Genomic DNA, 12,393 nt, shown 5'->3' with positions numbered 1-12,393 from the left:
ACCCAAACTTATTGTAGAGCAATTATTCCCATTTGAACTGTCTCATAACACTTATACATTGGGGAAGATTTACCAACCTAATATTTAGACAAGTGTAAACTTAGACTAGACTTCTCAGAAGTCTTCATTTGTAGTTATGTTCATCATTAGGATTTAGCATTTTATTATGTCAGCATCCCCTTCACCTCACAGCACTCGGAATAGGGCTCAAGTAGCCACACGGCAGTGCTGTTGATGTCTCCAAATGTATTTTGGCTGAGAACACAATTCTAATAAAAAAAGGGGAGATAAATCCATCTCACTAAATGATCTCAGATTCACTTATATATAAATCATCTGAAATGAGCCCCAGTGGAATTTCTTTATTCTCACAGCTGCAAAACTGCTTAGTTGAACTCTAAAAAATAGAATCAGATTTATCTAATAAATAATTTTGGTCATGAATAGTTTCCAGAATGATGGTGAAAGAAAAGCCTGAGACCAAAATGAGCAGCGCTGTGCTCTTCTACTGTGAGATATTGTCTTCTAAAGCAATGAAATGGGAACAAATCTCAAGATATATTCTAAATTATTAAAGACAGTGATTTATGGGGGAGAGGTGCAACTTTAGTTTATTTAGTTAATTAATTAGTTATGACCTGTATGACTTTTGTGGGATTTATGCAGTTGGTCCCCTGCTACATCTGTTTTATAAACCCCTATCTCTGGCAACACAAATTCAGGTGTTACACCATTATTTTGGCATTCTATTAGACCTGTCTTCATTAAGTTTTTCTTGTGATAACTTACAAACCTTTCTAGAAAACTGTATCTTTGAACTGTGGCCACAGTATGTACTGTACAATCTGCTCCGCTCTACAAGGGGATTATATTTGAAACTTAATATACATTTATGTGTAGGCAAAGTATTTGAGATGTACTGTACCTATACCATACTAGCATCAATAAGTCACCTAGCTTGGCTCTCAGGGGTTATATCTGTTGAGGACCTGGTCAGTCCACTAGTTGTATATCACTTCTGAGCCAGTGTGCACATGCTTGTAGTACACAGAAAAGAGGATCTGTGGTTGGAGCTGGGCTTGCTGAGAGAGGATAAAGACCCTGAGATCAAACAGAGTTGGGGAGAACCACTGTTTACTCCATGAACCTCTTCTAGACTGCTGCTGACTGGAAGTGAGTATACTGTGAGTGCAGAAAGTGTCTGTATGGTTGCTAGGGTCAACTGCCTAGTACAAGTACCCTGTATGTGGGGTACAGGGAGTACCAATCCTGAGTGGCAACTGCCTGCGGAGTCTAGAGACTGTCCTGCTACCTGTGACAACCTCCTGAGGAGTATGGAGACTGCTTTGCTACTGTTGACAACTATGTTTGTGGTTATTTTGCAAACTACACATAGAAACTGTTCCATTGAAATTAGTAACCACCAAGCCCCTTGCCTCACAACTGTGTGTGTGTGTGATTTCCACCATATTGTGTGTAACCAATACCTTTGTGCTTTATTACTGTGCCACGCTTGAGTGGGTTTCCAGTGGTCATAGACCACCCCCATAATATTCTGACCGTCTTACAGACACATTTTATTATGTCTTTTTAATGGACCTAAGTTTTTGTAACACTTGTTTCCCAGCAGTCCTATACTACATGTTGAAATCATATAGGAGCAGGTGAGTCTTGACCGCTACTATTATCTAGTGTGGGACTCTCACAGTCACTAACAATCAGCATACTCTCTAGAATACATAACCATCATGTATGAAGAAAGCATGGCATGTCTCTGACTAAGTAAGTAACTGTTGCTTCTATCACTGTGAGGGTGCTGGTGCATCCAAACAAGGAACTTGCAAAGAAATGACAGCAGCATCTGTGGCTTGCCACATATATCTGTCTCAGGTCACATAGTAGATTTGCTAACTCAGGACCCTCAAAAAGTAAATCCTAAGCTGAATAGGTCAATCGTATCTAAATGTGCAGCTATGTATCTTTTAATACATATAACTCCGAATGTGTGTTCTACACTGGCAGCACATTTTGGAATCTGTAACTGTAGATATCCACACACACTATAGACATTTTCAAAGACCTTAATTCACACGTTATATCTGAAATACTGTATTTATTAAAGTTACTTGTGGTACAATAGATTGGAAATTTTAAAGGGGTTGTTCCATGATCCCATGTCAACAACCTATCCCCTATTCACAGGATAGGAGATAAGTGTCTGATCGGCTGGGGTCCACCCGGTTAAATGAAGTGTCAGACACACATGCATGTCCATTCAACTCTATGGGGCTGCCAGAGATAGCCGCGTACAAGCACTTGGCTATCTCTGGCGGTCCCATAGAGTTGAATTGAGTGGCAGACACGCTGGGGATTCCACCAATCAAACACATCCCCTATACTGTGAAAGCAGATAGGGTGTTGTCAAGGGTTGACCCTTTTAGTGTTCCTTCTGTATAGTGTTCATTTAAGACTGGCCAGCTAAGGCTACTTTCACACTAGCGGCAAGGAACTCTGACAGGCTGTTCCGGCGGGTGAACAGCCTGTCGTATCAGTGCTGCCCCTAGAGCACGCGTGCCCCCGGACTACCGCTCCGGCCCCATTGACTATAATGGGGGCGGGCCGAAGTTCCGGCGGCAGCGCGGCAAACATGCCGAGATGCGGCCGGAATAAAACTATGACATGCCCAAATGAGAGATCTGGTGGTATATATGGCGTTGGCTTAACATCAAAGATTTTCTTTTACAGACCTCTTACCTTACTTCTCTTGTTCTCTACATACAAATTGTGTGAATTCTAGTAACATTTCAATGTCTTCTTTCCAAGGTGAAAGAGCAACTTATGTTGAATGATCTAAGTGTGGATGGCTACACTACTATGGAAACCATATTAGAAGATATATTTAACTTTTTATTACGCAACCACTCATCTGGTATTTTAGAAGCAATAGAAAAAGTACAAAATTGTCTTTCTCTGAAAGTAAGTCTTTATGTTAAGGGTTTGTTTTTACATATCTTTTCTTTAAAATACTACTTCATTAATCTATTTTGGACAATGTTTTATCCCGATTAACTTAACTTTTAACTTTTTTTGTAGATGATTTTACCATTTACTGGTGTGTTTTACAAATGTTTGTGCTAAGTGTTTTATCAGATTTTACTCCATTTTGCATTCTATTCCACAAGTCTTTAGTTGAAGCTGATCTATTGTCATGTTTTAGGAGTCAATTTATAATATGTATTCATTAGAAAATTGAAAAAAATCATGTCTTCTTGTTTCTGTCACGTCTACATGGCATTGCAATTGTCTGTCTGCATTTAGAACTTGTAGGTGATGTATTCTTGAGAGGAACAGAACTAATGAATATGGTTAGGACATACGGATGAAATTCTTTAAAAGTTGGAACCTGGAGATGGAAAAAGGGAAACCGTTTCTAAATATGTTTCCGTTCATTAATATTAATGTATATGTTGTCGTTTTTTTAGAATCCTTGCTGGATGGACTCCATTCTTGAATTTACATGGGAACAAATGGATAACTTATGGTCTATACTGCAGGAGCAAACAAAACTGGGAAGGTTTGAGATGGTAATATAATATGATGTAATGTTAGTCATGTCAATGCCAGGATTGTCATTATAACATAATTTTCCACATGCATTGCCAAAGTAGATATTGCCACCATTTACTCTATCCTTTTATATAGCACTTTTCTTTTCTGCAGTGCTGTACAAAGATTGTCATCGGTCCCTGCCCCCATTGGGGCTCACAATATAAAGCATTTTAGATATTAGGTATTAAGTGTTTTTAACCTCAGCAGCAGCATAGAATAGTCAAAACTATTCTATTCTACAAAAGAAATTGTAGTATCTTGTTCTTTGACACTGTCAACAGAGATGGATTTGAACAATGTACATTTAGCACACTGTTGATAGATTAAACTAGTAATGTGTTATGGGATCGCACTGATCTCTTCTTTAGACCATTCAATATAATTGTCACGGGTGGCAGGAGATCAGTGAGACTGGCAACACGTGGTATGATCTGACATGTTTTCCGCTTGGATCAAATGACGTCTGTGTTGTTTCTGGTGCTTGTCACACCTTCTTTCCCCAGGTGTGGCTATTATGGTCATTTAACCTTCTCTATTTATTTTTGTTTCTCCCACTATGCTATGCGGTTTATAGCTTCTGTTGGAGTTGTGGATAGCTTGTTTAGGGAGGAGTGCAAATTGTATTTTAGGCTACGTCCGCACTCATCTGGGGATGAGATTCAGAGAGTTGGCGTGGTTATTTTGTTGCTTAAAGGGGACGCCCAGCCATGTGCTTTTTCTTTGCCGACCGGATGTCAGTCTCCCCGGTCGGTGGATTAATTTTTCAAAGCTCTGGGTCTCATCTATGATGACCTGGATTGGACCGCCCTGGCCGAGACCAAGCTACGTGGCCTTCTTCAGGGAGAGCGTTCTGCTGAGATCTATAGTCTAGGAGGTGGGCAAAGGATACTGAGTGGAACGATCCCGCTCTCCATAGTCAGTTTTGTCAGGGATTGTCAGAGAGACCGAAGGACGCTTTTGGCCTTTCATTAGAATCCTGAGTCTCTGGAAGCCGCTATGTCTCTTGCAGTATGCATTGATAGACACCTGAGAGAGAAATCTAAGGGCCCCCACTCTCAGGACATACTATCACATAACGTATCGTCTTCCTCTGACACTTTGGGTGAAGATACTCCTGGGTTTATGTCCGGGACGAACCCATGCAATTAGTGGGAGCTACTTCTGGATCTGCTTTTAAGCACATTAGTCGTAGGAAGGGAGTGTGTTTTTTTCTGCGGACAAAAGGGACATTTTATTGATGTATGTCCATGCATTCAGCGTCAAAAAGAAAAAGGGGATGTCTAATTCCCATCTGACTTTTGGAGGGATGGGGAGAGTCAGAGAACTTGCATTTGTCTTTGATTGGTAGTACCCAATTTCTCCTGACTGCCGAGGTGGCGCTAGAGTCCAAGACTGTAGTGATTGAGGTGTTTATCGACAGTGGGGCAGGGATGAACCTGATTGATGCTCAGTTCATCCACATGCACGGGTTGTCTCCAAGTGCATTAGAGAATTTTTTTTCCATTTTCGCTATTGATTCTGCACCTCTAACTTAGAAGTGTTTATCTCAGATGGTGCATGACATCTGATTAAGAGTGGGTGATTTTCATCAGGAACTAATCTCGTGTTTTGTGTTGGAGTGTCTCCCTGCTCCGTTGGTTCTGGGTTTACTGTGGTTAAGGAAGCACAATCCAACCATCAATATGCAAGCTAGACAGATTCTGGATTGGGGCGATTATTGCATTGACAATTGTCTGAATACATCTTTCTGCTTTAACCACTAAAACATTAACCTCTTTTATATCTTTTGCCGATGTATTTTCTGAAAGTGGATGCCAGGATTTACCTCCGGATTGGGAATATGATTGTCCTATTAACCTTTTTCACTGAGCTAAATTGCCCAAATCTAGGTTGTATAACCTTTCTGGACTCGAAAGAACGGCCATGAGAGAGTATATAACCGAGAGTTTGGCTAAAGGACTTTTTCTTTGTTAAAAAAAAAAGGACAGAACTCTTATGCCATGTCTGGATTTCCGTGAGCTCAATCAGATTACTGTCCGTGATCCTTACCCCCCTTCCTTTGATTCCTGATTTGTTTAACCAGATTGTTGATGCCAAGGTGTTTTCCAAGCTGGATTTAACCACTTCAGCCCCGCTAGGTGAAACCCCCTTCATGACCAGGCCACTTTTTACACTTCGGCACTACACTCCTTTCACCGTTTATCGCTCGGTCATGCAACTTACCACCCAAATGAATTTTACCTCCTTTTCTTCTCACTAATAGAGCTTTCATTTGGTGGTATTTCATTGCTGCTGGCATTTTTACTTTTTTTGTTATTAATCAAAATGTAACGATTTTTTTGCAAAAAAATGACATTTTTCACTTTCAGCTGTAAAATTTTGCAAAAAAAACGACATCCATATATACATTTTTCGCCAAATTTATTGTTCTACATGTCTTTGATAAAAAAAAAATGTTTGGGCAAAAAAAAAATGGTTTGGGTAAAAGTTATAGCATTTACAAACTATGGTACAAAAATGTGAATTTCCGCTTTTTGAAACAGCTCTGACTTTCTGAGCACCTGTCATGTTTCCTGAGGTTCTACAATGCCCAAACAGTAGAAAAACCCCACAAATGACCCCATTTCGGAAAGTAGACACCCTAAGGTATTCGCTGATGGGCATAGTGAGTTCATAGAACTTTTTTTTTTTTGTCACAATTTAGCGGAAAATGATGATTTTTCTTTTTTTTTCTTTTTTCCTTACAAAGTCTCATATTCCACTAACTTGCGACAAAAAATAAAAAATTCTAGGAACTCACCATGCCCCCCACAGAATACCTTGGGGTGTCTTCTTTCCAAAATGGGGTCACTTGTGGGGTAGTTATACTGCCCTGGCAATTTAGGGGCCCAAATGTGTGAGAAGAACTTTGCAATCAAAATGTGTAAAAAATGACCGGTGAAATCCAAAAGGTGCACTTTGGAATATGCGCCCCTTTGCCCACCTTGGCAGCAAAAAAGTGTGACACATCTGGTATCGCCGTACTCAGGAGAAGTTGGGGAATGTGTTTTGGGGTGTCATTTTACATATACCCATGCTGGGTGAGAAAAATATCTTGGTCAAATGCCAACTTTGTATAAAAAAATGGGAAAAGTTGTCTTTTGCCAAGATATTTCTCTCACCCAGCATGGTTATATGTAAAATGACACCCCAAAACACATTCCCCAACTTCTCCTGAGTACGGCGATACCAGATGTGTGACACTTTTTTGCAGCCAAGGTGGGCAAAGGGGCACATATTCCAAAGTGCACCTTTCAGATTTTGCAGGCCATTTTTTACACATTTTGATTGCAAGGTACTTCTCACACATTTGGGCCCCTAAATTGCCAGGGCAGTATAACTACGCCACAAGTGACCCCATTTTGGAAAGAAGACACCCCAAGGTATTCCGTGAGGGGCATGGCGAGTTCCTAGAATTTTTTATTTTTTGTCACAAGTTAGCGGAAAATGATGATTTTTTTTTTTTCTCTTTTTTCCTTACAAAGTCTCATATTCCACTAACTTGCGACAAAAAATAAAAAATTCTAGGAACTCGCCATGCCCCTCACAGAATACCTTGGGGTGTCTTCTTTCCAAAATGGGGTCACTTGTGGGGTAGTTATACTGCCCTGGCAATTTAGGGGCCCATATGTGTGAGAAGTACTTTGCAATCAAAATCTGTAAAAAATGACCGGTGAAATCCGAAAGGTGCACTTTGGAATATGTGCCCCTTTGCCCACCTTGGCATCAAAAAAGTGTCATACATCTGGTATCGCCGTACTCAGGAGAAGTTGGGGAATGTGATTTGGGGTGTCATTTTACATATACCCATGCTGGGTGAGAGAAATATCTTGGCAAAAGACAACTTTTCCCATTTTTTTATACAAAGTTGGCATTTGACCAAGATATTTTTCTCACCCAGCATGGGTACATGTAAAATGACACCCCAAAACACATTCCCCAACTTCTCCTGAGTACGGTGATACCAGATGTGTGACACTTTTTTGCAGCCAAGGTGGGCAAAGGGGCACATATTCCAAAGTGCACCTTTCGGATTTCGCAGGCCATTTTTTACACATTTTGATTGCAAAGTACTTCTCACACATTTGGGCCCCTAGATTTCCAGGGCAGTATAACTACGCCACAAGTGACCCCATTTTGGAAAGAAGACACCCCAAGGTATTCCGTGAGGGGCATGGCGAGTTCCTAGAATTTTTTATTTTTTGTCGCAAGTTAGTGGAATATGAGACTTTGTAAGGAAAAAAGAAAAAAAAAGAAAAATCATCATTTTCCGCTAAATTGTGACAAAAAAAAAAAAATTCTAGTAACTCGCCATGCCCCCCACGGAATACCTTGGGGTGTCTTCTTTCCAAAATGGGGTCACTTGTGGGGTAGTTATACTGCCCTGGCAATTTAGGGGCCCAAATGTGTAAGAAGTACCTTGCAATCAAAATGTGTAAAAAATGGCCTGCGAAATCCGAAAGGTGCACTTTGGAATATGTGCCCCTTTGCCCACCTTGGCTGCAAAAAAGTGTCACACATCTGGTATCGCCGTACTCAGGAGAAGTTGGGCAATGTGTTTTGGGGGGTCATTTTACATATACCCATGCTGGGTGAGAGAAATATCTTGGCAAAAGACAACTTTTCCCATTTTTTTTATACAAAGTTGGCATTTGACCAAGATATTTTTCTCACCCAGCATGGGTATATGTAAAATGACACCCCAAAACACATTCCCCAACTTCTCCTGAGTACGGCGATACCACATGTGTGACACTTTTTTGCAGCCTAGATGCGCAAAGGTGCCCAAATTCCTTTTAGGAGGGCATTTTTAGACATTTGGATCCCAGACTTCTTCTCACACTTTCGGGCCCCTAAAAAGCCAGGGCAGTATAACTACCCCACATGTGACCCCATTTTGGAAAGAAGACACCCCAAGGTATTCAATGAGGGGCATGGCGAGTTCCTAGAATTTTATTTTTTTTGCATAAGTTAGCGGATATTGATTTTTTTTGGTTTTTTTCTCACAAAGTCTCACTTTCCGCTAACTTAGGACAAAAATTTCAATCTTTCATGGACTCAATATGCCCCTCACGGAATACCTTGGGGTGTCTTCTTTCCGAAATGGGGTCACATGTGGGGTATTTATACTGCCCTGGCTTTTTAGGGGCCCTAAAGCGTGAGAAGAAGTCTGGAATATAAATGTCTAAAAATGTTTACGCATTTGGATTCCGTGAGGGGTACGGTGAGTCCATGGGAGATTTTATTTTTTGACACAAGTTAGTGGAATATGAGACTTTGTAAGAAAAAACAAAAACAAACAAAAAATTTCCGCTAACTTGTGCCAAAAAAAATGTCTCAATGGAGCCTTACCAGGGGGGGGGGGTGATCAATGACAGGGGGGTGATCAATGACAGGGGGGGTGATCACCCATATAGACTCCCTGATCACCCCCCTGTCATTGATCACCCCCCCTGTAAGGCTCCATTCAGACATCCGCATGATTTTTTACGGATCCATGGATCGGATCCACAGAACGCATGCGGACGTCTGAATGGAGCCTTACAGGGGGGTTATCAATGACAGGGGGTGATCAGGGTAATCAGGGTGATCACCCCCCTGTCACTGATCACCCCCCCTGTAAGGCTCCATTCAGACATCCGCATGATTTTTTACGGATCCATGGATACATGGATCGGATCCACAGAACGCATGCGGACGTCTGAATGGAGCCTTACAGGGGGGTTATCAATGACAGGGGGTGATCAGGGTAATCAGGGTGATCACCCCCCTGTCACTGATCACCCCCCCTGTAAGGCTCCATTCAGACATCCGCATGATTTTTTACGGATCCATGGATACATGGATCGGATCCACAGAACGCATGCGGACGTCTGAATGGAGCCTTACAGGGGGGTTATCAATGACAGGGGGTGATCAGGGTAATCAGGGTGATCACCCCCCTGTCACTGATCACCCCCCCTGTAAGGCTCCATTCAGACGTCCGCATGATTTTTACGGATCCATGGATACATGGATCGGATCCGTAAAAATCATGCGGACGTCTGAATGGAGCCTTACAGGGGGGGTGATCAATGACAGGGGGGTGATCAATGACAGGGGGTGATCAGGGAGTGTATATGGGTGATCACCCGCCTGTCATTGATCACCCCCCTGTAAGGCTCCATTCAGACGTCCGTATGCTTTTTGCGGATCCGATCCATGTATCCGTGGATCCGTAAAAATCATACGGACGTCTGAACGGAGCCTGACAGGGGGGTGATCAATGACAGGGCGGTGGTCAATGACAGGGGGGTGATCAGGGAGTTTATATGGGGTGATCATGGGTGATCAGGGGTTTATAAGGGGTTAATAAGTGACGGGGGGGGGGTGTAGTGTAGTGTGGTGTTTGGTGGGACTGTACTGACCTACCTGAGTCCTCTGGTGGTCGATCCTAACAAAAGGGACCACCAGAGGACCAGGTAGGAGGTATATTAGACGCTGTTATGAAAACAGCGTCTAATATACCTGTTAGGGGTTAAAAAATTCGGATCTCCAGCCTGCCAGCGAACGATCGCCGCTGGCAGGCTGGAGATCCACTCGCTTACCTTCCGTTCCTGTGAGCGCGCGCGCCTGTGCGCACGCGTTCACAGGAAATCTCACGTCTCGCGAGAAGACGCGTATATGCGTCCAGGAGGAATAAAGCAACCACCTCCCGGACGCATATACGCGTACAGCGGTCGGGAGGTGGTTAAGGGGGGCATATAATCTGGTCAGGATCAAGGAAGGGGATGAATGGAAGATGGCTTTTAATACCCCAGAGAGTCACTTTGAGAACTTGGTCATGCCTTTTGGGTTGACCAATGCTCGTGTGGTTAGGAGGTTTGTTGTCGTGTTTTTGGATGACATACTAATTTATTCTCCAGATGTGGAAACTCATCAGGATCACGTTAGACAGGTGTTAAAGATCTTAAGAGATAATAAATTGCATGCAAAATTAGAGAAGTGTGTTTTTGCTGTACATGAGGTGCAATTCTTGGGCGGGTTTTGGGGTTCACCAACTATTACCGAAAATTTATTCAGAACTATTCGACAGTGGTGAAACCCTTAACTGACATGACAAAGAAAGGGACGGATGTTTTAGTGTGGTGTGATTTGGCGTTGCAAGCTTTTTCTGCGGTTAGGGAGTGCTTCACTTCTGCCCCTATTTTGGTGCAGCCAGATGTATCAAAACCTTTAATTGCGGAAGTTGACGCAATCTGATGTGGGGGTAGGAGCAGTCTTATCGCAGGGCCTGTCATCTGGTAAATTGCGCCCATGTGCATTGTTCTTTGCTTGGAAGGGGCGATTCATCTGTGTTCACAGATCGCAAAAATCTGGCTTACCTCGAGTCTGCTAAACGACTGAAACTGTGGCAGGCCAGATGGTCTTTGTTTTTCACCAGATTCAATTTCATTGTCACTTATCGTCCTGGGGTTAAGAACCTCAAGGCATAAGCCTTGTCATGTAATTTTCCAGTAGGTGGTGATTTTGAAAATCCGAGTCTGATACTGTCGTAGGCGGTGGTGATATCCGCTCTATACCCTGACCTAGAGGTGAAGGTGTTAGAGGCTCAGGGAGGTGCACTGGACTCTTGCCCCTCTGGGAAATTGTTTGTTCCATTAGAATTGCGTCATAAGGTTTTTTGAAGAACATCACTGTACGGTTCTTACGGGACACCCTGGGAGTAGATCCACTGTCGACTTCCTCTCTCGTAGATTCTGGTGGCCGGGGTTGCGTAAGTGTGTTGAGGACTATGTGTCGGCCTGTAGTATCTGTGCACGCACAAAGATGACACATGCTCGACCTTCTGGATCTCTACTTCTGTTGCCCATACTTTACAGACCATGGACTCACTTGACTATGGATTTTATTATTGATTAGCCTAATGCGTCTGGAAAGACAGTTATTCTGGTGGTACTTGATCGTTTTAGTAAAATGGTGCACTTTAAAGCATTGCCTGGCCTACCTAATGCTAAAACACTTGCACAAGTGTTTGTTGACAACATTGTGAAACTTCATGGCATTCCCTCTGACGTGGTCTCGGATCGTGGGACTCAGTTTGTGTCCAGATTCTGGAAGGCGTTCTGTACTTGGCTGGGGGTACAATTGTCTTTTTCTTTTTCTTTTCATCCTGAGACGAATGGACAGACGGAGCGCACTAATCAGAGTCTGTAGACTTACTTAGAATGGTCCTCGTTTTTTGCCTTTGGCAGAGTTGGCCATAAACAATCGTGGACAGGAGTCCATTGGTAAGTCGCCATTTTTTGGGGCATTTGGGTTTCACCCGCAATTTATCACATTCTCTTGTTCGGATACTTTGGTTATCCCTGAGGAGGAACGTTTTTCCTCATCATTGTCTTCTATATGGTGGAAAATTCAAAATAACTTGATGAATATGGGCAACAATTATAAACGTGTGGCTGACAGGAAACGTATGAATGGTCCGGACCTAAGTGTGGGTGATTTTGTGTGGCTGTCCACAAGAAATATTAAGTTGAAGGTTCCTTCTTGGAAGTTGGGTCCAAGATTTATTGGTCCATATAAGATCGCTGCCATTATTAATCCTGTAGCTTTTTGTCTTGAACTTCCTCAGGCTAATGTGTTTCACAAATATTTGTTGAAGAGATATGTTGAACCTTTGGAGTCGTCCACCTTGCCACCCGCTCCTGTCATGGTGGACGGCAGTTTGGAATTCCAGATTGCCAAGATTATTGACTTTCGAGT

The 12,393-nt window shown here is 42.6% G+C and overlaps 1 protein-coding gene across 1 annotated transcript in view; it reads left to right on the top strand.

Moving 5' to 3' along the window:
* The window catches only part of CPED1 (cadherin like and PC-esterase domain containing 1), a 475,576-nt gene that overhangs the window by 137,903 nt on the left and 325,280 nt on the right, over positions 1–12,393 (top strand). Inside the window, exons 9-10 of the mRNA XM_044277190.1 lie at positions 2,824–2,976; positions 3,483–3,584. Of these exons, the coding sequence (XP_044133125.1) occupies positions 2,824–2,976; positions 3,483–3,584 (255 nt within the window). The remainder of the gene's footprint in view (positions 1–2,823; positions 2,977–3,482; positions 3,585–12,393) is intronic.

The sequence above is a fragment of the Bufo gargarizans genome, chromosome 2 (genome assembly GCF_014858855.1).
Source record: "Bufo gargarizans isolate SCDJY-AF-19 chromosome 2, ASM1485885v1, whole genome shotgun sequence".
Taxonomy (NCBI): Eukaryota; Metazoa; Chordata; class Amphibia; order Anura; family Bufonidae; genus Bufo; species Bufo gargarizans.
Note: the sequence above shows the minus strand (reverse complement) of the source record. Positions and strands in the feature narration are given on the sequence as shown.